General features: G+C 51.0%; 1 protein-coding gene across 2 annotated transcripts in view; it reads left to right on the forward strand.

The window, feature by feature from the left end:
* The first annotated feature begins 1,321 nt into the window (after positions 1-1,321).
* The window catches only part of LOC140403055 (serine/threonine-protein phosphatase 2A 56 kDa regulatory subunit gamma isoform), a 291,236-nt gene continuing 266,713 nt past the window's right edge, over positions 1,322-25,844 (forward strand). For both annotated transcript variants that reach the window (XM_072490720.1, XM_072490721.1), the window contains exons 1-2: positions 1,322-1,439; positions 1,798-1,866. In XM_072490720.1, coding sequence (XP_072346821.1) covers positions 1,413-1,439; positions 1,798-1,866 — 96 coding nt within the window. In that variant the 5' untranslated portion in view covers positions 1,322-1,412. The remainder of the gene's footprint in view (positions 1,440-1,797; positions 1,867-25,844) is intronic.

Below are 25,844 nucleotides of genomic sequence, written 5' to 3' on the forward strand. Positions count from 1 at the left end.
TTACAAGAGGCAGTGGACGGGAGGAGCTGGAGGCTTGGGGGGGGGGGGTGGGGGGGGTGGGGGTGGGGGGGGGGGGGGGAGCTGTGTAAGATTAAGGGTGACTACGGGTAATCCCTGATTTATTTTTGTCATTTGTTTATGTAAACATGCGGGTTGAGGTTTGGGGGTTGGTGGGTAGATGGGACCGTTGTTGTTATTATGGGGACTGACATATCTTGCTGATTATTGTTTATTGTTGATGGATGTAAATGTGGGAGAAAATGTGAAAATGGAGGGGAATAAAAAAAAAATTTTTTTTTTAAATTAAAAAAAGTGCTGCAAGATAACGGGCTATGGACTGGGTGCAGAAAAGTGGGTTTAGAAAGGACACCTGGGTGTCATAAAATCATCAAATTTACAGTGCCATTGAATCTGCATCGGCTCTTGGAAAGAGCACACTACCTAAACCCACACCTCCATCCTATCCCTGTAACCCAGCAACCCCATCTAACCTAAGGGCAATTTAGCATGGCCAATCCACCTAACTTGCACATCTTTGTCCTTGTGCTGGCATGGACAAGATGGGCCAATGGCCTCCTTCTGTGCTGTAATGTTTCTATGATTCTATGAGCTTTATTAGAAAGGTGTTTATGGAAGAGGCTGTAAAAATAGATTAGCCTGACTGTTAGCTTGCCCAAACTGCCAATCAGTATTTCATATGGCCGGACTCTTAAAATGACCTTGTTCCAACTCTGAAGAAACTGAATACATAACAACCGTGAGCTGTCCCCTGAATGCCACCACTATCAAAATGCTCTGTGCAGAACTCGGCTGCATACCGTCATCCTGGATGTTTTTGGCGACATCATTTGCAACAGCCTCACATGTTGCTCGCCCTGTAACACAGATAAATGTTCCCTCCAAGGGGTTAGGGCCTTTGCTGGATCTCACCTGCTGCCTCCTGTGATGTGTGAAGTTGGCAAGTGGGGTTACGGTGGGTGGAAAGCAAGTTCACAGGTTAGAATTTGTGAGTGTGTTGCAAGGTGATGTGCCTGCCAGGATTCAATCAATGGCAGGAAATAATATGTAAGCTGTCAGATGTGTGGGTGGAGAGGCATGCAGCAGTGGAGAATGTGAGGGTGAGATGAAGGGTCTGAGGATAAGGCACAGCAGCCCTGCTGGGTGGGGGTGAGTGATGGGAGGGATGGATCGAGTAGTGTGGTCAGCTTGGTGGTGCAGCTTGCTGCTACTCTCGACACGTGAGAAGTTTTGAAGCATGTGCCCTGTGAAAGATGCCTTGGAGGGTCTGGCTGGTCACGTGTGTCCGGGCGGCCAATGGCAGTGAGGGCTGAGCAGGCGCCTGGAGCCGGGGCTTGAGGAAAGGGAACGGCGGCCGGGCAGAGGGGGCTGGGCCGGACCGGCCCGCACTGGAAATGCCCAATAAAAACAAGAAAGACAAGGTGAGGCTGGCTGCTGGGCGCTCAGGTGGTGGGAGCTACGGCCTGAGCCGGGGATGTTGTGTTTCTTGGGGCAGTGCATTGAGAGGGGAACGGACAGTCCCCCCCCCCGGGCTGTCTGTGTGCCTCCCCCGCCCGGGGGGAGGAGGGGGAAATGGGCGGTGTCCCTCCCGGCTGGGCCAGCCCAGTCTTCAGACTGGGTCACCGGCGGCCTCGGGGTCTCGGCGGTGGGGTTGGTGGCCCCCTTCCTGCCCGGAGCGGCAGCCAGTAACGGGGCGGGGGGATTAACTGTAGACTTCTCCGCCCTCTTGTTCCTCAACTCCGGCGTGATGGTTTATCTCTGCATCTCTCTCACTTCCAGGAACCTCCTAAAACTGGGAAAAGTGGCAAAGGCGGCACAAAGGACGGGCAGGAAAATGCTGAAGTGGAGGTAAAGGTTGGAGGAGGGAGTTTTGGAAGCGGCTCTCGCGCCCTCAGAGCGGTTGAACTGGAGAGAGCTTGGGCTGGACACTGGAGTGGGGCTCTGCCACCCCGGGCATGGGGGCTCTGCCACCCCGGGCATGGGGGCTCTGCCACCCTGGGCATGGGGGCTCTGCCACCCCGGGCATGGGGGCTCTGCCACCCCGGGCATGGGGGCTCTGCCACCCCGGGCATGGGGGCTCTGCCACCCCGGGCATGGGGGCTCTGCCACCCCGGGCATGGGGGCTCTGCCACCCCGGGCATGGGGGCTCTGCCACCCCGGGCATGGGGGCTCTGCCACCCCGGGCATGGGGGCTCTGCCACCCCGGGCATGGGGGCTCTGCCACCCCGGGCCTGGGGGCTCTGCCACCCTGGGCCTGGGGGCTCTGCCGGCGCCTCCCTCCAGTTTACCCACTGCTGCCCCTGGGGGTTGGCGCCCTGCTCATATATTTACCGTTCCCGTTTGACACGAGTGCACCCTGCAGCGCAATGTTTGGCTGGTGTCTGCTGTAGGATTTCCTTTTCACCATAATCCCATTTGGATGCCTGTTTACTTTTGTAAATCGAAACGATAACTGATCGTTTCCGGAGGGGTAGTTTAATTTCTTATTCATGGTTATTCCTGTACAACCTTGCCCCTCGCCTGAAATGTGGTGTACCTCAGGTTAAATCACCACCAGTCCACTCCTCCTCCCCCCCCCCCCCCCCCCCAACCACCATAAAGGGGAAGGCAGCCCTATGGTCACCTGGGACTATGGCGACTTGTATTGTATTGCAGTTTAATTTGTGATCACTTAGAATCTAAAGCACATAAGAGGGCCGATCGGCCCAAATAGCATGTGCTGATAAGCCCCCCTCCCCCTCATTCTTTCTATTCTGCCCCATCTCTCTCTGGCATGTTCCCCCCCCCCCCCAAACTCTCTGCCATGTTTCTCTCCCCCCCCCCCTCCTCCCCATTGCTGAATTCCCCAACATTAATATCCCACGGTCTCTATTGACCAGAAACTTTTTTAAAAGATGTATTAAACTTGTCATTTTATACCAAAAAATCCAAAGAACAATACACTAAAAAAACAAAAACAATTAGTAAACCAAAACACTTCCCCCCCCCCCCCCATTGTTCCCCTCCCCCTCTAACAGCTAACAGTGACCAATTCCTTGAAATACAATATAAATGGTGGCCATCTCTGGCAGAACCCTCCAATTGAGTCGGGGAAGACCCCTGGGCCGGATGGGTACCCGCCGGAATTTTATAAGGAATTTGCGATGGACCTGGCACCACATCTGTTGGAGGCGTTTAATGAAGCACTGGAGAAGGGGGAGTTGCCGGAGACGATGAGGCATGCAGTAATCACACTAATCCCGAAAAAGGGGAAGGACACGGTGGAATATGGGTTGTATCGGCCCATATCACTATTGAACACGAATATGAAAGTATTGGCTAGGTTGTTGGCGGGGAGGATGGGAGGAGTGTGTCCTGGGGGTGGTGGCAGAAGATCAAACAGGCTTCGTGAAAGGCAGGCAGCTCGCGAGTAATATAAGACGGCTGTTGAATGTGGTGATGAATCCGTCGGGGGCTCTGGTACCAGAGGTGGTGGTGTCCGTGGACGAGGAGAAAGCATTTGATTGGGTGGAGTGGCGGTACTTGTTTGAGGGTTTGGGTTTGGGCTGAGATTTTTGGCATGGGTACGGTTGCTGTATGTGGCACCAAGGGCAAAGTTGAGGATGAATGATATGAGCTCACAAAGCTTTGACTTACACTGGGGTACGAGCCAAGGGTGCCCGCTGTCGCTGCTGCTGTTTGCACTGGCCATAGAGCCATTGGCGATGGCTCTCAGGGGGTCGGCAGACTGGCGGGGGATTATGAGGGGACAGAGGGAGCATCGGGTGTCGCTCTATGCTGATGACCCCTTGCAGTATGTTTCAGATCCGTTGGAGAGTATGGGAAGGATTATGGGCCTGCTGGGGAGGTTTAGAGGGTTCTCGGGGTACAAGCTGAATGTAGGGAAAAGTGAGGTAATCCCGGTGAATGAGCAGGCACAGCGGTCTAATTTAAGGGGGGATGCCATTTATGACCGCGAGGGATAGATAGGTTTAGGTATTTGGGGATTCAGATAGCGAGGGAATGGATGAGGAGCCGGGGTGGAACTTAATGAAGCTGGTAGCGGAGGCTAGGGAGGATCTTAAGCGGTGGGATACATTGCACTTCACGTTGACGGGGAGGGTCCAAGTGGTGAAAATGAATATTCTGCCGAGGTTCTTGTTTATCTTTCAAGCTCTTCCGCTCTTTATACCAAAGGCCTTTTTTCGGAAAGTGCACATGATCATTTCTGACTTTGTATGGGTGGGGAAGGTGCCGAGGGTGGGGAGGACCCTGCTACAGATGCAGCGCGGGGGTGGGGGGGGGGTTGGCGTTGCCGAACTTGCTTCATTATTATTGGGCGGCGAATGTGAGCAAGGTGCGGCGGTGGTAGGAAGGAGAAGGGATAGGAGTGGGTTAGGATGGAGGAGGAATCTTGTAAGGGGTCTAATTTGAGGGCGACGGTGACGGCAGCCTTGCCAATGGCTCTGAGTAGGTGTTCGGGGAGCCTGGTGGTGCAGTCCACGGTGAAGATATGGAATCAGTTGAGGAGGCATTTTAAGGTGGAAGGGATGTCGGTGCTCACACCGCTGTGCGAGAATCATGGGTTTGAGCTGGGGGAGGGGGGGTGGGGATGGATAAAGTAGGCAGGAGGTGGAGGGAAGTGGGGCTGGTCAAGGTGAAGGATCTGTATTTGGTGAAGGGTTCGCCAGTCTGGAGGAGCTAAGGGAGAGGATAGAGCTACCGAGGGGAAGTGAGTTCAGGCATCTGCAGGTTGGGGACTTAGTGCGAAAGATCTGAAGGGGGTTGCCAGGATACACCCTGCTGGAGCAACTGCTGCTTCCGGATGTGGAAGGGGAGGGAAGAATTGGGGACATATACAAGTGGCTGGGGGAGCAGGGAGGCAAGCGGGTGGTGAAGATCAAGGAGAAATGGGAAGCGGAGTTGGGAGGGGAGATCGATTGGGGAGTATGGAGTGAGGCACTGCGTAGGGTAAACGGGACCTCCTCTTGTGCAAGGATGAGCCTGATACAGTTTAAGGTGGTGCACAGGGCAGCACGGTAGCACAAGTGGCTAGCACTGTGGCTTCACAGCACCAGGGTCCCAGGTTCGATTCCCCACTGGGTCACTGTCTGTGCGGAGTCTGCACGTTCTCCCCGTGTCTGCGTGGGTTTCCTCCGGGTGCTCCGGTTTCCTCCCACAGTCCAAAGATGTGCAGGTTAGATGGATTGGCCATGCTAAATTGCCCTTAGTGTCCAAAAAGGTTAGATGGGGTTATTGGGTTACGGGGATAGGGTGGAAGTGAGGGCTTAAGCAGGTTGGTGCAGACTCGTTGGGCCGAATGACCTCCTTCTATGTTCTCTGTACAGGGTGCATATGACTCGGGCGAGAATGAGTGGATTCTTTCAGGGGGTAGCAGATGAGTGAAAGGTGTGGGTGGGGGCCAGCGAATCATGCGCACATGCTTTGGGAAGATTCTGGGCGGGAGTGTTTGCGTTCTTAGCCAGGATAGTGGAGGAGGAGGTGGACCCGGACTCTTTGGTGGTGATATTTGGGGTTACAGAGAAGCCGGAGCTCATGGAGAGGAGGAAGGCCGATATCTTGACCTTCGCCTCTCTGATTGCACGGCGGCGAATTTTGCTGGAGTGGCGGTCAGCATCGCCTCCGGGTGTAGCAGCTTGCTGGGTGAACTGTACGACTTCCTGCGATTAGAGAAGATAAAGTATGAGTTAAGGGGCTCTTCAGGGGAGTTTGAGGAAAGATGGGGGATGTTTGTGACTGTGTTTGAGGGGCTGTTCGCTGCAGGGGAGGGGGGGTGAAATAGGAGGGAAAATCTGTACAGACTGTATAGTTGATTGTTGGGAAGTATGTTTCCCGGAATGTTTATTCGCTGTAACCTGTTTTGATACATGTTTGTAATAAAATATAATTTTTTAAAAACTCTCCAATTGACCCCCTCATGGTGTATTTGACCTTCTTGAGGTACAAAATCTCCATCAAGTAATCTAGCCCCCCCAAAGCAGTAGGTGTAGTCTCCAGCCTCCAATTCATCAGGATTTGCCTCTAAGCAACCAGCAAAGCGAAGGCCGCAGCTCCGGCAGACCCAATATCCCTAACATAGCCACTAAAGCTCAAGGTTCAGATTCGCTGATATGGTGCTGAAAAAAGAGACCAAAAACTCTCAAACTTGGGATAGGACCAGAATATGTGCTTGTGATTTGCACCCTCTGAAACAATGCTTGCACCTATCCTCAATCCCTGCAAGAAGCAACTCATCCTTGCTTTAGTACCCTAAACAGTACCTTGAACTGGATCAGGCTCAGCCTTGCACGGGATGACGTGGCGTTCACCCTGCGAAGGGTCTTACTCCACACATCCTCCAATATGGGCCCCAACTCCTCCTTCCATTTGGCCTTCACCACTTCCACTGAGACCAGATCCTCCCCCAAAATCCATCCATGGATGCCAGAATTACTACCCTCTTGCAAGCCCGCACATCTTGATCGATTGAACCCGGCTCGCCAAGGACAATGGGAGATTGTCCCACCTTTGCAGGTCAGCCTTAACTCTACCCGCTAGGCTGGCATAATTTAATTTATGGAGCTACATCCAATCCAAGGCCACCTGGACCCCAAATGCTGAAAGCTAGCCCCAGCCAGATGGAAAGGTAGCACCCCAGACCAGCATCCCTCCCTGAAGTGTTAACCACAAAATACACTCTCTTCCCTAAATGTAACTTGTATCCAGAGAAGGAGCCAAGTTCTTTAATATACTCATTATGTGCCCCATGACTGACCCAGGGTTCCTCACATATAGCAGAAGGTCATCCACATATATGGACACCCTGTGTTCCACCCCACCCCTAACTATCCCTCTCCACTTATTTGAAGCCCTCGGGGCAATCGGCAATGCGAACAAGAGGGGAGACATAGGACACCCCTGCCTTGTCCTCCTGTGCAACTGAAAAGACTGAATTCATGGTGTTGGTATGAACGCTGGTAGAAGAAACCTCATACAACAACCACATCCACAAAACAAACCTAGGGCACAACCTATACTTCTCAAAAACCTCAAAAAGGTAGTAGAGGTACCTCCATTCTACCCTGTCAAATGCTTTTTCTGTATCCAGCGACACCATTATCTCAGGTCCCGGCCCAACTGCAGGGGTGCGAACCACATTTAAGTTGTCGCCTTACATTGGACAGCAACTTTCGGCCCTTCACAAATCCCGTTTGGTTCTCCCCAGCTACCTCTGGGAGACAGGTTCCAACCTCAACGCCAGTTTCCTGGCCAAAAGCTTTGCGTCTACATTGAGCAATGAAATTGGGCGATACAACCTGATTTCTGTGGAATCCGATCAGGGAGATGGATGCCTCCACAAGCGTCCCAGGAAGAGAAACCCACGCCAGAGAATTGTGAAACATCCCCATCAAGAAGCTGATCCACAAGCTTCTTGTAGCATTCCACCGGGAACTCATCTGGCCCCGGCGCATTCCCTGCCTGCATCTTTCCTAACTTTGTTCGCACATCCTCCAATCCCAGCAGTGCCTCCAGCTTTTCCTGCAGTTCCTCCCCCACTGTGGAAAACTCCAAACCCTCTAAAAATTCTGCCAATCCCTACTTATCCTCTGGCGACTGCAACCTAAAAGACTCCGAATGCCCCGTTCACCTTGTCCGGGGCGGAAACCAGCCTGCCCTCTGAATCCCTAACCTGGATGATCTCCCTAGCAACTTGTGAGCCAAGGAACGGCTGGTCTTCTCCCCATATTCATACACCACCCCCCTCAAACTCAACTGGCGCACCGCCCTACCCGTAAACTGCAGATCAAACTACATTTGCAGCTTTTTCCTGCGTGCCAATAGTTCTGCAGTTTGGTCGCTCGCATACCCAGGGTCCACCACCCAGAATCTCATCCACTAACCTCTGGCTCTCCTTCTTGTCCTTCTTATAATGACCGCCTCGCACAGAGTAGAGGGCAAGACCAACACATTCTTATTTAAAACACATTATTTTTGTTTTTTAATATAAATTTAGAATACCCAATTATTTTTTACCAATTAAGAGGCAATTTAGCGTGACCAATCCACCTAACCGGCACACGTTTGGGCTGTGGGATTGAGACCCGGGGACAATGTGCACACTCCACACGGACAGTGACTCGGGGCCGTGATCGAACTGAGGCCCTCAACACCGTAGGCAGCAGTTCTAACCACTTGTGCCCCTTGTCGTCCTCCCACCCATTCTCATTGAACTTCACAGATTTATTTATGGCTCACAATCTTCCCGCAGAACCCAATATCCAACATCCTTTGCACTGTGACCGGCCCTCCTCCAGCACTAGATCTAACAGATGTGGAGCATGGTCAGAAATAACCACCGCCGAATAGCCTGCCTTTTTCACCCCACGGAGAAGAGTCCTACCCATGACGCGGAATACACCTTGTCCACAGGAGAAAAATACGAGAACTCCATAACCCCATAGTGCATAAACCGCCATGGGTCCGCGAGTCCTGTCTCCTCCATGAAAGCAGCAAAAACCGTCGCCATCCCCAAAGGGGCCGCTTGGAAGTGGACCCTTTTACTTATGTTTAAAATATTTTTATTCCACTTTTTAAATTTTATACATAACAACAAAGTGCACAACCCCCCCCCAAGAAAACCGAACAGGACTCCAAACAGCTCCCCCCCCCCCCCAAAAACATCTAACGGTGGCCTGCTCAGAACAATTAAACACTGCTACCTTCGGTAAAATTCTTCAATTGCTCCCCTCATGGTGTACTTAATCTTCTCGTGCTAACAAAAATTCCATAAGATACCCCAGCCAGGCGGCATGGTGGCGCTGTCGTTAGCACCGCTGCCTCACGGCAGCAAGGACCCGAGTTCGATCCCGGCTCTGGTTCACTGTCCTGTGGAGTTTGCACGTTCGCCCTTTGTCTGCGTGGGTCTCGTCCCCACAATCCAAAGATGTGCAGGGTAGGTGGATTGGCCACACTAAATTGCCCCTTAATTGGAAAAAAAAATTCCTCCAGCCATACCAAGTCACTGGGTGGAGAAGCTGACCTCCATCCCATCCACACCCGCCTTCGAGCAAGGAACCAGGCGAAAGCCAAATCATCAGCCCCTGCCCCAGTCTGCAGCTACTACAGGTCCGATGCCCCAGATATGGCCCTGAGGTGTCAAGGCTTCAGTTCAATTTGTAGGATCGTTGACATGGTGCCGAAGAAGGAGACCCAAAACCTCATGAGCTTAGGACGCAACCAGAGCATGTGTACATGGTTAGCTGGATCCCTCCACAGTGCTCACACTCATCCTGCATTTGATCAAAGGGGCCCTGTGTGCTACCTTCAATTGTATGGCCCTAACCTTGTGCATGATGACGTTGCATTCACACCACACACCCTCCTCCAGGTCGAAACCCAACTCCTCCTCCCACTTGGCCGTAGCCCCTCCAAGGATACTTCCTCCTCCGCTATAAGCCTCCTATAAATCTCTGAGGTATTCCCCTCCTCTGTCCCTGCGAAATGACAAAACCCTCTCCAGCAACCAGGAAGACGGCACCACAGGGAACGTTGGAAAGATCATCTTCGCGATGTCACGCACCTGTAAAGATCGAAATGTATCCGCCCGTGAAAGTCCAAATTTCTCCAACTCCTCAAAGCAGCCCTCCAGAAACATCCTTCATTACCGCAACCCCCTTCATTTCCCATCCCCGAAACCTAGTGTCCAACTTCGCCGGCTTGAACATGTGATAGGCACAGAGCGGCACCAACTTTGATACGGCTCCCAATTTGAAGTGCTGCTGAAACTGTCTTCATAACTTCAATGTGGATCCACCACCGGATTCCCTGAATACTTCCCCGGAGATAAAGGTAGCCAAGCCACCATCAATGCCCTCAACCCCGATCCCCTACATGAACCCGACTCTATCCGCACCCATATAGCCTCAGGATCTCCACACCATCCCAGCATCTTCTCCACGTTTGCTGGCGAATAGTAATATAGCAGACTTGGCAACGCCAATCCCCCCTACTGCCGTTCCCTCTGAAGTATTGTCCTCCGAATTCTAGCTACTTTTCCCAGATGAATGCCAGAATCAATCTCTCGACTCCCCAAAAAAGGATTTTGGCAAAAAAAACGGCAAGCACTGAAATAAGAACAAAATACCTGGCAGGACATCCATTTTCACCGACTAAATTCTACCAGCCAAGGACAGAGGCAGGCTGTTCCACCTCTGCAAGTCCGCTTTAACCCTGTTCACCAAAGCTCGTAAAATTCAATTACTGAAACCGAGTCCAATTCCAGGCTACCTGCACGCCATTGCATCTAAAATGGGTACCTGTAAGACAAAACGGTAATGCCCCCAAATTAACCTCTTGCTCCGGCTGAACGATCGGGAAACACTCACTTTTCTCCCAATACAATTTGTACCCTGAAAAAGTCCCAAATCGCTTCAGCAGCGCCATGATGTCACCCATTGTGGGGATCAGATCCGCTACATATAAAAAGATCATCAGTATACAAGCACACCTTGTGTTCGACCCCACCCCTCTTACTATCCTTCTCCGAGTATCCGAAGTATCAAGGCAATGGCCCATGGCTCAATTGCCAATGCAAATAAAGGGGGGGGGACATAAGGCATAAATTCCTCATTCCCCTGTGCAACTGAAAGTATCCCAAGCTCACATTGTTTGTATGGCCTTGGGTGCCTTATATTTAAAAACATTAAAAAAAAAAAATTTAGAGTACCCAATTAATTTTTTTTACAATTAAGGGGAAATTTAGCGTGGCCAATCCACCTACCCTGCACATCTTAGGGTTGTGGGGGCGAATCCCACGCAAACACGGGGAGAATGTGCAAACTCCACACGGACAGGGACCCAGAACCGGGATCGAACCTGGGACCTCGGCGCCGTGAGGCTGCAATGCTAACCACTGCGCCACCGTGCTGCCCTTTAGGCGCCTTCTATAATAACCGAATCCACCAACTTCAGCCCTATCCCAAACCGTTCCAGCACTGCAAATAAATATCCCCAATCTACCCTATCAAAGACCTTCTCAGCATCCAATGCCACAATGACCTTTTGCTCCCTCCCTTTCTCCGGGAACAATATTGCATTCAAAAGTCGCCTTACATAGGACAACAAGCATCTACTCTTCACAAACCCCGTCTGATCTTCCCCAATAACCTGCGGAAGACACATTTGCAACCTCAGCGCCAACACCTTCGCCAGAATCTTGGTGTCTAATAATGAAATCGACAGTATTGGCGTGGCGAAGTGGTTAGCACTGCTGCTTCACGGCGCTGAGGACCGAGTTGAATCCCAGCCCTGGGTCACTGTCTGTGTAGAGTTTGCACATTTTCCCTGTGGCTGCATGGGTCTCACCCCCACAACCCAAAAATATGTGCAGTATAGATGAATTGGCCTTGCTAAATTGCCCCTAAATTGGGGAAAAAAACGAATTGGAGACTCTTAAATTTAAAAAAAAAAGAAATCGGACGATACAACCCACACTCCAGCAGGTCTTTATCTTGCTTTAGCAGAAGTGAGATGGACACTTGCATCGTTGTCACCAGAAGAGACACCCGATCCACTGAGTCCTCAAACATCCCCACACCAGCAGCGGCACAAGTCAAACAGCAAACGTTTTATAAAACTCCACTGGGAACCCATCCGGCTCCAGCGCGTTTAATTGTTCTGAGCAGGCCACCGTTAGATGCATTTGCCTAATTGCTGTTCTGATCTCCTCCCTCTCAGCAGCCCCTCCAACCTTTCCCGATCCTCCTCCTTCACCGTGGGACACTCCAAACCCTCCAAAACGTCAACATATCCGACTCCTCCTCCGGCGGCTCAGACTATAAAGATTCTTACAGAACATCTCAAACGGCCCATTAACTTTATGCGACGCCGACACTAACCTACTATCCGACTCCCAAATCCATACAATCTCCCGGCAGGCCTCCTGCCACCTCAGCTGACCGGCAAAAGCGACTGGCCGTTTCTCCGTATTTGTACATTACCCCCTCGAACGCCGCAAAGTGCCGCATTCCCTTATCGGTGGATAGCAGGTCACATTGCACGTACAACTTCTTTCTACTAGCCAGATGCTCTTGTGTGGGGTCACATGAATATCTGCCATCTACCTCCAGAATCTCTTCCATCAACGCTGGCGCTTCTCTCTCAACTTCCTATCCTTGTACAAAATTACTTCCCCTCGCATCACCGCCTGCAGAGCCTCCCACGATACTGAGGGCGACACCTCCCATTCTTGTTGAACCCCACATATTCATCAATCACTCATGCCATCTTAACACAAAATCACAAATCCTCTAACAGCCATACATCAAAATACCACGCTGACGCTGGGCCGGCCCCTTCTCCAAAGCCACATCCACCAGGTGCGGAGCATGGTCTGAAATCACTTATCGTGGAATATTCCTCACTCCCAGCACCAGGACTCTCCCCATCACAAAAACGTCAATGCGCGAATACATACTCGGCACAGGAGAGGCAAAGGAGAATTCCCTACCCCCAGGATGCAGAAACCATCATGGATCCACTCCACCCATTTCCTTCATGAACGCTGCCAGTATTTTTGCTGCCCCCAAAGGGGCCAGCGACTTCGGCTTAGACTGATCCAGCTTGGGGCTCTAAAAGCAGTTCAAATCTCCCACAAAATCAACTGGTCCATATCCATATTAGGGATCGTAGACAGCATCCTCTTCATAAACTCCACGTCATCCCAATTTGGGGCGTGCACAATCACCAGCAATACCGACTTGCCCTCCATATGTCCCCCTAATTATCACTTACCTGCTGCCCTGGTTTGCTACCACCTTCTCCGTCTGAAATCAAACTCTTTTATTGATAAGTATGGGCCCTGTTGTCAAATACTGAAACACCTGGCTAACCCAACTCTCACAGAACCTGGTCTGGTCCCTTACCTGCAGGTGGGTCTCCTGAAACAGCACCACTTCAGCTTTCAAACTTTGTAAATGAGAGAAAACTCTCTCACATTTCACCGGTTCTCTCTCTCTCTCTCTCTCTCTCTCTCTCTCTCTCTCTCTCTCTACCCCCCCCCCCCCCCCAACCCCCAACCACCGCCGCCGTCGCCCACCACCACCACCTCTCTCGCTGGGTGTAGTTACACTTCCTTGCTTCCCAGAGTCCTCCCCCTTTCCTATGTCGTTTGGGCTACCCTGTCGCAGTCCCTGGCTACTTAGCTGCAGGCCACAAACAGGTCCTGGAATGCCCTTTTCTGCCTCTGGTCACCTCGGGTGTTCGCTTCCAGATAGGGTCATGATCACGTTCAGCAGGTGCCTGATGTTCGATGTTAGCTGCCTACCTTTGACAAAGCCTGTTTGGTTTTCTGCGACCACCTCTGGTACACAGTTCTCCAGCCTCTTGGATAGGGTTTTGGCCAATATTTTGTCTATGTTTAATAGCAAGATGGGTCCGTAGGAACCGCATTCTGTTGGGTCTTTGTCTTTTTTAGCTTTCAGCGAGATTGAGGCTTGTGCCAGCGTAGGTGGCAGTGTGCTCTCGTCAGCGAGTCTGTGAACATCTTCCACAGGTGCGGGGCCAGTGCTGTCGCAAATTTCTTGTAGAAGTCCGGCAGGAAGCCATCCAGTCCTGGTCCCCGCCTGCATGAAGCTAACACTCTCCATGATCTCGCCGTGTTCTAGCGGTGTTTCCAGGCCCTGTTTCCCCCACGACTGGCATGTCTAGTCCATCGAGGAACTAATTCATTTCTGAGTCCCTTGCTGCGGGCTCTGAGGTGTACCCGGTAAAAGGCCTCAAAGGTTTTGTTGACCTTGTCGGGTCTGTTTCTAATGAGCCTCTGCTGCCTCTAATTTGCGCGATTTCACTTGTGGCTGCCTGCTTTCTCAGCTGGTACGCCACCAGATGGCTGGCTTTGTCTTTGTATTCATATAGGGTCCCCCGTGCCCTGTGGAGTTGGTGCACTGCTCTCCTCGTGGAGAGCACGTCAAAGTCCATCTGTAGATTTTTCCTCTCTGCCAGGAGCTCTATGGTCGGGGACTTGGAGTATTTACGGTCCACCTCCAACATGGAGTCGACTAGCTGTTGCCTAGTCGCCCTCTCCTCTCTGTTTCTTTGCACTTTAAGGCGATAATTTCCTTTAGCACCTCCCAGAACGTGGAGGGTGAGGCCTGTGATATTTTCTCGCTAAAGGCCTTGTCGACCAGTAATGCAGTGTCCAACCTTCATGTGGGGTGTTGGGTACTGCCCGTCTCCAACCTCACATCCATATAATGTGGAACGTGGTCAGAGGTTACGATCGTGGTGTATTCCGTCGGGACCAGCCCTGGAAGCACCAATTTCCCCACTACAAAGAAGTTGATCCTTGAATATACATTATGTACTGGGGAGAAGAAGGAGAACTCTCTCTCCCCTGAGTGGGTGAATCACCCTGGGTCGACCACCCCTATCTGCTCCATAAAGAGACTGTTGGAGGTCTTTCCCATTTTGGGGTTCGACCTGTCCTGTTGCGGGTTCTGTACAGTTAAAGTCTCCTCCCATGATCAAGCGGTGCACCTCTATATTGGGGATTTCCACCATGGTCTTTTTAATAAATTCCGTGTTGTTCCAGTTGGGAGCATACACGTTAACGAGAACTACCGGTGCCCTGACTAGGGCCCTGCTGACCATGAAGTACCTTCCCCCTGGGTCAGTAGCCGTCTTTGTCGCCGTGCACATCGTCCTCTTATTGATTAGTATGGTCACTCCCCTGGCCCTCGGAACAGGAATGGTAGGTCTGTTCCACCCAGCCCGTCCTTACCCTCAGTTGCTCCTGCTCTCGCCGGTGTGTGTCTTGGAGGAAGAATATGCCAGCTTTCACGTTTCTCGGGTGGGTGAAGACTCTGGATCTCTTCACTGGGCCATTAAGTCCCCTGACATTCCAGGTGACTATCCTGGTGGGTTTTTTTTGTCCCCCTCCCCCCGTTCCTGTGGGATTAACCATACTTACCTGGTGGATGTGCTCCTGCACTCCGGGTTTAGGGGGCCGTCCAAGATGGCTGCGGTCACTGTTCTCCACATGTGGTCGGGCCCCTGTGCTCCGGGATTTCCCTTTGTCCAGGGGGCACCCAACATGGCCGCCAACAGCATCCGCCACGTGGATATGTCCCTGCACTCCGAGTTCCCCCTTCGCCCAGAGACCATTCTAGGTGATTGCTTACAGTGCTTTTTTGTTCCGGGCCCTCGGTTGTGGCCCTTTGTGGCCATAATGCCTTTCTCCTTCTGCCCTCATCTGTTTCTATTTCACCGTTGCCACTACAGCCCCTCTTCTCATAGTCTGCCCCTCTCTACTGCCCTTCCCCCACTCCTCTCCCCGCTTACCCCGCCCCGTCCCTGTTGTTTGTCCAGCGCAGGATTCTCTCTCGGCCCTGGTACTGGTGCAATTTCACTATTACTGCCCTTGGTTAGTCCCCGGCTTTGGCCTTTGGTCGCAGCAACCGATGTGCTCCGTCTATTTCTGGCGGGTTGGGGAAGGTCTCCCTTCCCACCAGCATCTGGGCCACATAGTTTGTGGGGCCCCTACCTTTGCTTCCCTCCGGTAGGCCCACGATCCGCAGGTTTTGTCTTCTCGGTCCCCAACTTTTCCTTTTAAACAGCCCTTGTCGTGACCAACCTCGCCACCTCTTTCTCCAGGGCAACGATCTGATCATTCTGGTCAGTTGACACCCTTTCCAGGTCTTTGATCGTCGCTTCTTGGGCCTCCAGTCTCTTTTCCGCGTTGTCCAGGGTGAGCTGCATTTGTGCCAGGGCTTCAGCCACTGCTTCCTTCACCGCTGCCTGGATATCCATTTTTGTTTCCTGCCTGTGTTCCCTCAGTGCTTCCGAGAAGAACATCATCCAGCTACCCCCCAGTGAGGGAGGGCTTTGTGTGTGGTTAGTGTGCCCTTTTCGCTCCGGCGAAACCTACGCTCCGCCGCCTTGTGCACTGATCGGTTCATCCGATTGTTTCTGCTCCAGGCTCCTTCCACTCCTAGTCTCTGCTCAGTCCCTGGACTGACTTTTTCCGGGCATTTTTCCCCTTCTCTCTTTTCCCCCCTGTTTTACTAAGGTTGGGGGAACAAGTTGTCGAGTTTTCAATGAAAAGTGGCTATTTTGTAGTTCCGTGGGAGGAGAGCCACCTGATGTGCGACAGCTCTGCACATCAACGTCACTGGAAGTCCATATATGTTAATTATATTGATGTATAGTCTCTTAATCCTGATGCACGATCAATTGCACAAAGACGAGAGTTGAATACAACTGAGGCTTTATTACACTAAGATGTGTGACCTCCTACAGCAGCTGGCAAAATGGCTGCTGTACAGGGAGCACACATATTTATACTCCGCCTACTGGGCGGAGCCAGCAGGCAGCGCCTGTCCACCTACAACTGTAGTACAGGGCCTTACCACAAATTTCCTAATATATACAACAGTGGTAATTACCACATTCACCCCCTGTTAAAATTGAGTCCGGCGGTGGTGGCGGAGAACTATATACAGAACAAGTTTTAATATACAGAGAAGAAAAAAAATTTGGAGTCCAGTACATGGTGCTTTAACAGTCCCGAACCAGTTACAGGTTTAGACGGTCCGGGGCCTTGATCTGACGTTGGCAGCAACGCAGTGGTGGCAACGATTCCGGTGGCGGTGTGGTCCTCGGTGACTCCGGGAGCATGCCAAAATTCTCCTCATCCTTGGGCGTGGGCAGGGGGAGGACTGATGGTCCCGGGGGGGGTTGCTGCTGAGTGCACCGGGGGAGGGGAGGGTGGCGCCGGGCCGTAGGGGTCTGTGTGTGGGGAACCTCCTGGTGCCAGGTCCCTGAGGGAGACAGTATCCTGGCAGCCGTCGGGGTATGCTACGTAGGCATACTGGGGGTTAGCGTGGAGTAACTGCACCCTTTCAACCACCGGGTCCGCCTTGTGGAGTCGTACGTGCTTACGGAGGAGTACGGGTCCTGGAGCTGTGAGCCAAGTCGGGAGCGACACCCCGGATGTGGACTTCCTGGGAAAGGCAAAGAGACGTTCATGGGGTGTGTCGTTAGTCGCAGTGCATAGGAGTGACCTAATAGAGTGCAGTGCATTGGGAAGGACCTCCTGCCAGCGGGAGGCCGGGAGATCTCTGGACCGTAGGGCCAGCTGACGGCTCTCCAGAACGTCCCGTTGTCCCTCTTTCCCCCTGCCCGTTTCCCCGGGGGTTATAGCTGGTTGTCCTGCTGGAGGCGATACCCCTGCTGAGCAGGAACCGACGCAGCTCATCACTCATGAATGAGGATCCCCTGTCGCTGTGGATGTAGGTGGGGAAGCCAAACAGAGCAAAGATGGTGTTGAGGGCTTTGATGACGGTGGCAGACATCATGTCGGGGCATGGGATGGCGAAGGGGAATCTGGAGTACTCATCGACCACACTAGGGAAATACGTGTTACGGTCGGTGGAGGGGAGGGGCCCTTTGAAATCCACGCTGAGGCGTTCAAAGAGGCAGGAGGCCTTCACCAGGTGCGGTCGGTCCGGCTGGTAGAAATGCGGTTTGCACTTTGCACAGACCTGGTAGTCTCTGGTGATTGCCCGTACTTCCTCGACGGAGTATGGCAGATTGCAGGCCTTGATGAAGGCCGTGTGACTCCCGGGTGACAAAGGTTGTCATGCCGGGTCCGGAGTCTGTCCACCTGTGTGCTGGCACATGTACCTTGGGATAGGGCATTGGGGGGCTCGTTGAGCTTACCGGGGCGATACAAAATCTCATAGTTGTAGGTGGACAGCTCGGTCCTCCACCGCAAGATTTTATTGTTTTTGATCTTGCCCCGCTGTGCGTTGTTAAACATGAAAGCTACCGACCGTTGGTCAGTGAGGAGAGTGAATCTCCTGCCGGCCAGGTAATGCCTCCAATGCCGCACAGCTTCAACGATAGCCTGGGCCTCTTTTTTGACGGAGGTGTGTCGAATTTCGGAGGCATGAAGGGTTCGTGAAAAGAATGCCAGGGGCCTGCCTGCCTGGTTGAGGGTGGCGGCTAGAGCGACGTCTGATGCGTCGCTCTCCACTTGAAAGGGTAACGTCTCTTCGACTGCGTGCATCGCCGCCTTGGCGATGTCGGCCCTAATACGGTTGAAGGCCTGTTGAACCTCGGCAGTCAGGGAAAAGAGTGAACTGGATGAGTGGGCGACCTTGTCCGCATAGTTTGGGACCCACTGGGCGTTTGAGGGCCTTGGGGCAATGGGTGTTCCATGAGGGGGTGCATGCGATCGGGGTCGGGCCCCAGAACTCCGTTCTGGACCACATAGCCGAGGATGGCTAAGCGGTTCGTGCTGAATACGCACTTCTCCTTGTGATAGGTGAGGTTCAGGAGAGTGGCAGTGCGGAGAAATTTGGCAAGGTTGGCATCATGGTCCTGCTGATCGTGGCTGCAGATTGTGACATTGTCTAGGTACGGGAAAGTGGCCCACAGCCCATACCAGTCGACCATTCGGTCCATCTCCCTTTGGAAGACCACATGCCGAAGGGAACCCTAAGAAAATGGTAGAGGCGGCCATCTGCCTCGAAGGCAGCGTATAGGCGGTCCGCCTTACGGATGGGAGCTGGTGGTAGGCGGATTTTAGGTCTACAGTTGAGAAGACCCGATACTGTGCAATCTGATTGACCATATCAGATATCCGTGAGAGGGGTTACGCGTCGAGCTGCATGTACCGATTGATGGTCTGGCTGTAGTCCACGGCCATTCGGTGTTTCTCCCCAGTTTTCACCACTGCCACTTAGGCTCTCCAGGGGCTGTTGCTGGCCTCGATGATGCCTTCCAGATGCAGCCGCTGGACCTCGGACCTGATGAAGGTCCTATCCTGGGTGCTGTACCGTCTGTTCCTAGTGGCGACGGGTTTGCAATCCGGGGTTAGGTTTGCGAATAGGGAAGGTGGGTCACCCTTTAGGGTCGTGAGGCCGCACACAGTAAGGGGTGGTAGGGGCCCGCCGAATTTCAATGTTAGGCTCTGGAGTTTACACTGGAAGTCCAGGTCGAGTAGCAGGGCAGCGCAGAGTTTGGGGAGGACGTAGAGACGGTAGCCGCTGAATTCTACGTCCTGGATCGTGAGCATGGCTATACAGTGCCCCGGGATCGCCACAGAGTGGGACCCGGAGGCCAGGGAGATTCTCTGATTGGCGGGGTGTACCGCAAGGGAGCAGCGCCTTACCGTATCGGGATTGATGAAGCTTTTGGTGCTCCCGGAGTCCAGCAGACAGGAGATCTCATGCCCATCGATCTTCACACTTGTCGAGGCGGTGGCTAGATTGTGCGGGCGAGACTGGTAAATCATGACCGAGGCGAGTCGCGGCCAGTCGTCGCTGGTGTCGGACGATGGGGTGCCCGGGGGGCAGGGGTCCTGGTGTGGTGGCGCCCAAGTGCCGTGGGGGAGACAAGATGGCGGCGACGGAAGATCCTGAGCTGGACAAGATGGCGGCGCCCATGGGCCGCACGTGGAGGGGGTTGAAAAAGATGGCGGTGCCCACTGGCCGAGGGTGGTCCGAGGAGGGGAAGATGGCAGCGCACACTGACCGTACGCAGGGGGGTCGGGGTGATCGCGGCGACTGAGCGGGCCTGGCACACCGCGGCGAAGTGCCCCTTCTTGCCGCAGGCCTTGCAAAGGGCGCTGCGGGCTGGGCAGCGTTGGCGGGGGTGTTTTTGCTGCCCACAGACGTAACATCTGAGGTCCCCGGGGTTGGCTAGCTGGCTTAGGGTTGGCTGAGTGGAGTCCCCGGTGGGGCGGCCATCTGCGCAGTCGACGATGCGTAGGAGAGTGGGCTGCGCAGCTGGGGGTGTAGGCCTGGATATTGCGTGAGGCGATTGTCATCGATAGCGCCAGCTTTTTGGTTTCCGCGAGGTCGAGCGTGGCCCCCTCTAAAAGTCGCTAGCGGATGTGGTCTGACACTATCCCCGTGACGAAAGCGTCCCGCATGAGGACGTTCGAATGTTCCGTGGCCTTGGCGGCCGGACAGTCACAGTCTCTGACCAGGGGAATTAAAGCGCGCCAGAAATCTTCCACGGCTCGCCAGGGATTGACTACGAGTAGAGAGTATGTGTCTGGCGAAGAGCGTGTTCATCCGCTGGGCGTAGTTCTCTTTCAGTAGCGCCATGGCTTCATCGTAGGTCGGCGCGTCCTGGATAAGCGGAAAAATGTTAGCTCAGCCGCGAGTAGAGGATCTGGATCTTGGGTCTGGTGCAGACCTGATGTAAGCTTCGAAACAAGTTAGCCAATGTTCAAAGTCCTTTTTGGCATTGCTTGATTGCGGATCCAGCTGCAGGCGATCCGGCTTGATGCGGAGGTCCATCTTCTGAAAACTTTAGTGCAATAAATTGATGCACAATCAATTGCACAAAGACGAGAGTTGAATACAACTGAGGCTTTATTACACTAAGATGTGTGGCCTCCTACAGCATCTGGCGAAATGGCTGCTGTACGGGGAGCACGCATATTTATACTCTGCCTACTGGGCGGAGCCAGCAGGCAGGGACTACCCCCGTACCTGTAGTACAGGGCCTTACCACACATCTCCTAATAAACACAACAGTGGTGATTACCACAAAAGGGGAAGTGGGTGGTGAAGAGCAATGTAGGCCCACTAAAAGCTGAAAATTGAGATAATGTCAGTGACAGTGGGGAAATGGTAGACATGTTGAACAATTACTTTGCCTCAGTGTTTACAGTAGAAAAGGATGGTAACTTGCTAGATGTCCTGAAAAAAATTAATAATCGACAGAGGACAGGGACTTAATGCAATTAATTACAGCATCACTAACTAGGAAATTAATGAGTGACAAATCCTCAGGACCTGACAGTTTTCATCCGAGTGTGTTGATAGAAGTAGAGGAGCACATTCTATAATCTTCCAGAGTTCGCTAGATTCGGGAGTAGTCCCTCTGGTTTGGAAAATTGCACATGGCATTCCACTTTTTAAGATGGGCGAAAGGGGAAAACCAGGAAATTGCAAACCAGTTAGCCTAACGTCTCTGGTGGGAAAATTGCTGGAGTCTATAATCAGGGATGGAGTAACTGAACAATTTGAAAAAATTGTGGTCGATCAGGGAGAGCCAGCATGGATTCGTGAAGGGAAGATCATGTCTGCTAATCTTATTGAATTTTTTGAGGAGGTGACTAAGATAGTGGACAGGGGAATGACGATGGATGTCATTTATATGGATTTCCAAAAGGCATTTGATAAAGTCCCACGTACGAGACTGTTAACTAAGGTGGAAGCCCACAGAGCTGAGGGCAAATTATTGACATGGTTAAGATACTGGTTGATGGCAGGCGACAGAGAGTGGGGATAATGGTTAATTCCTCAATTTGGCAGGGGGTGATTAGCAGTGTACCATAAGGATATGTGTTGGGGCCTCAATTATTCACACTATTCATTAATGATTTGGATAATGGCATAGAAAATCATATATGCAAATTTGTGGATGATGCAAAGTTAGGTGGCATTGTAGACAGCCTAGAAGATATCATAAAATTGCAAGGAGAAATCAGACTAGGTGATTGGGCAAAATTGTGGCAGATGGAATTTAATGTAAGCAAGTGTGAGGTTATCCATTTTGGACCAAAGAAGGATAGAGCAGAGTACTTTTTAAATGGAAAGAGGTTAGATTCTGTGGATGTCCAAAGAGACTTGGGGTGCATAGGTCCTGAAAATGCCAGGAACAAGTACAAAAAAATAATCAGGAAAGCTAATTGAATGCTAGCCTTTATATCTAGAGGATTGGAATATAAAGACACAGGGGTTATACTGCAGTTATACAAGTGGATTAGACCCCACTTGGAGGACTTCGAGCAGTTCTGGACACCGCACCTTACGAAGGATATTTTGGCTTTTAAGGGAGTGCAACATAGGCTTACAAAAATTATACCTTGGATTACAGGGGTCAATTTACGAGGCGAGATTACTCAAATTAGATCTGTTTTCACTAGAATTTAGAAGGCTAAGGGGTGATCTGATCGAAGTATTCAAGATATTAATAGGGAAAGAGAGGATAGATAAAGATAAACTGTTTCCACTGGTTGGAGATTGTAAAACTAGGGGGCGTAGTCTCAAAATTAGGGCCATACCATTCAGGAGAGATGTTAGGAACGACTTCTTTCTTCAAAGAGTGGCAGAGGTTTAGAACTCTCTCCCACAGACAGCAATTGAAGCTAGATCAGTTGTTAATTTTAAATCTAAGATAGATAGATTTTTGTTAAGCAGAAATATTAAGGGATATGGGCCAAAGGTTAGGTCACAGATCAACCACAATCTCATTGAATGGCAGGACAGGCTCGGGGGGCTGAATGGCCTACTGTTCCAATGTTCCTATGTTCTGTATTTGAATCTCTCAGTGTGGCATCGCTGTTTTCTAGAATTAACTGTATGCTTGTTCCTCCCTCTCTTTATATATTGGAATATCTCATGCCTCAACGCAGTGGCTGAATCAGAGTCACTTGACATAGACAGTTTCCTGGAAAAGTCTTGCAGTGCGTACATTAATTCTGTGTTTCTGATACATTTGCTGTCTGTTTTGCAAAATTTCCTCTGTATACTTACTGTTCCATATTTATTTCTAGTGCTATCTGGTCCTTACTTATGATCACAAATGGATTTCATTATTTGCAGTAACGGATTGTGGTTTTACTATGTAAAAGAAGATGGCTGACCCACCAGTTAGCACTTCTGACATATGGTGACACCTGTTCAGATAAGCATATCTGAGCAAGCAGAGGAGAAATAAATCTCAACATTCATTCACTCTGAAATGCGTGATGAAGCCTGTCTTAAAAGAAGTATCCTAACTTTAAAACCTGAGAGAAATTGGAGGCAGCGGGAGTTAACAACTAAAATGTATTTATCATCACTGGCTTATCAAATTTATTCAGATTTGGTTCAATCATCTTTGTTGAATTCTTGTTAAAAGTTGGCAAAGGTGCAAAGAATAGTTTTCTTGAATCTGGTGTAGATGATGGGAGCCATCTCACTGAGGCCGATCTCTCAAAATTCCTCAAGAAAGCTTTCCTAGGCAGCTAATACTACAGTTGTTAATGTGTTGCATAAGTACAAGCTGCTGTGATTCCCTAAGTGTATTGAGGAACGTGAGCATGAACATATCTCACACAAGTTTAGTACCCACCCATTTTATATATGGTAACTATAGCTAATACAAGTAGAAGTTTCAGAAGTTATTTTGGCATTGATGAACAGTTGGCTGGCTAGCATTAAAATTTAACTAGCACACGGTCCCAGGACTCGCAATCTGAAACTTTAATTAAACTGGGCTTCGATGATTCTGTAGTAGTTGCAGAAGGTACCTCAAACTAGACATGAAAAGTTGACTCCTGTTAAATGATCCTTTCTGAGGAAATTGGGGAGAAGGTAAAAATGTCTCCAAATATCAAAGGCCTGTAAGTAGATGCCATTATTCATTTATTTCTCCCTTTTTAAGATGACTTCAAACAAACAGCAACATGAAATCCAAACAGGTAAAATATTCTTTCTAGAAGGGTGCAGAGCACTGAAAAATAAACCAGTTTTTGAGGCCAAGAAGTTTTTAAAGGAGACCTATTTTATATATTTCCTCAAAACATCGCCAAGACCCAAGGGCTGATGGGGACTTTGCGGGGACAAACAATAGGCTCTGCAAAGAGCGTCATAACTCAATAATAGATAGTAGAGATCAGCATAGTTTTCATTTCTGGATGCTGTCATTTATTTCCTGAATATGATAAACTAATTTGTTCTCCTTTAGTTTTTTTTTAAAAATAATATTTTATTGAAAATTTTTGGTCAACCAACACAGTACATTGTGCATCCTTTACACAACATTGTAACAATACAGATAATAATGACCTTTTTAAATTTAAACAAAAACAACAACAAATAAATAAATATTAAATAACAAAAAATAAAAACTAGCCCTAATTGGCAACTGCCTTGTCTCAGGCCACACCCCCATCCCCCCCCCAAGTCCTGGGCCGCTGCTGCTGCCTTCTTTGTTCTCCCCTATCTATCTTTCCGCAAGATATTCGACGAACGGTTGCCACCGCCTAGTAAACCCTTGAGCCGACCCCCTTAGGACGAACTTAATCCGCTCTAACTTTATGAACCCCGCCATATCATTTATCCAGGTCTCCACCCCCGGGGGCTTGGCTTCTTTCCACATTAGCAATATTCTGCGCCGGGCTACTAGGGACGCAAAGGCCAAAACATCGGCCTCTTTCGCCTCCTGCACTCCCGGCTCTTGTGCAACCCCAAATATAGCCAACCCCCAGCTTGGTTCGACCCGGACTCCTACTACTTTCGAAAGCACCTTTGTCACCCCCATCCAAAACCCCTGTAGTGCCGGGCATGACCAAAACATATGGGTATGATTCGCTGGGCTTCTCGAGCACCTCGCACACCTATCCTCCACCCCAAAAAATTTACTGAGCCGTGTTCCAGTCATATGTGCCCTGTGTAATACCTTAAACTGAATCAGGCTTAGCCTGGCGCACGAGGACGACGAGTTTACCCTGTTTAGGGCATCTGCCCACATCCCCTCCTCAATCTCCTCCCCTAGCTCTTCTTCCCATTTCCCTTTTAGTTCGTCCATCATAGTCTCCCCTTCGTCTCTCATTTCCCTATATATATCCGACACCTTACCGTCCCCCACCCATTTCTTTGAGATGACTCTGTCCTGCACCTCTTGTGTCGGGAGCTGCGGGAATTCCCTCACCTGTTGCCTCGCAAAAGCCCTCAATTGCATGTACCTGAATGCATTCCCTTGGGGCAACCCATATTTCTCGGTCAGCGCTCCCAGACTCGCAAACTTCCCATCCACAAATAGATCTTTCAATTGCGTTATACCTGCTCTTTGCCACATTCCATATCCCCCATCCATTCCCCCCGGGGCAAACCTATGGTTGTTTCTTATCGGGGACCCCCCCAGTGCTCCGGTCTTTCCCCTATGTCGTCTCCACTGTCCCCAAATCTTCAGTGTAGCTACCACCACCGGACTCGTGGTATAGTTCCTTGGTGAGAACGGCAATGGGGCTGTCACCATAGCCTGCAGGCTGGTCCCCCTACAGGACGCCCTCTCTAATCTCTTCCACGCCGCTCCTTCCTCCTCTCCCATCCACTTACTCACCATTGAAATATTAGCGGCCCAATAATACTCACTTAGGCTCGGTAGTGCCAGCCCCCCCCTATCCCTCCTACGCTGTAAGAATCCCTTCCTCACTCTCGGAGTCTTCCCGGCCCAAACAAAACCCATGATACTCTTTTCTATCCTTTTGAAAAAAGCCTTCGTGATCACCACCGGGAGACACTGAAACACAAAGAGGAATCTCGGGAGGACCACCATCTTAACCGCCTGCACCCTCCCTGCCATTGACAATGCTACCATATCCCATCTCTTGAAATCTTCCTCCATCTGTTCCACCAACCACGTCAAATTTAGCCTGTGCAATGTGCCCCAATTCTTAGCTATCTGGATCCCCAGGTAACGAAAGTCTCTTGTTACCTTCCTCAACGGTAGGTCTTCTATTTCTCTACTCTGCTCCCCTGGATGCACCACAAACAGCCCACTCTTCCCCATGTTCAATTTATACCCTGAAAAATCCCCAAACTCCCCAAGTATCCGCATTATTTCTGGCATCCCCTCCGCTGGATCCGCCACATATAGTAGCAGATCATCCGCATATAAAGATACCCGGTGTTCTTCTCCTCCCCTAAGTATTCCCCTCCATCCCTTGGAACCTCTCAGCGCTATCGCCAGGGGCTCAATCGCCAGTGCAAACAGTAATGGGGACAGAGGACATCCCTGCCTTGTCCCTCTATGGAGCCGAAAATATGCCGATCCCCGTC

Source organism: Scyliorhinus torazame, chromosome 2, assembly GCF_047496885.1.
Source record: "Scyliorhinus torazame isolate Kashiwa2021f chromosome 2, sScyTor2.1, whole genome shotgun sequence".
Taxonomy (NCBI): Eukaryota; Metazoa; Chordata; class Chondrichthyes; order Carcharhiniformes; family Scyliorhinidae; genus Scyliorhinus; species Scyliorhinus torazame.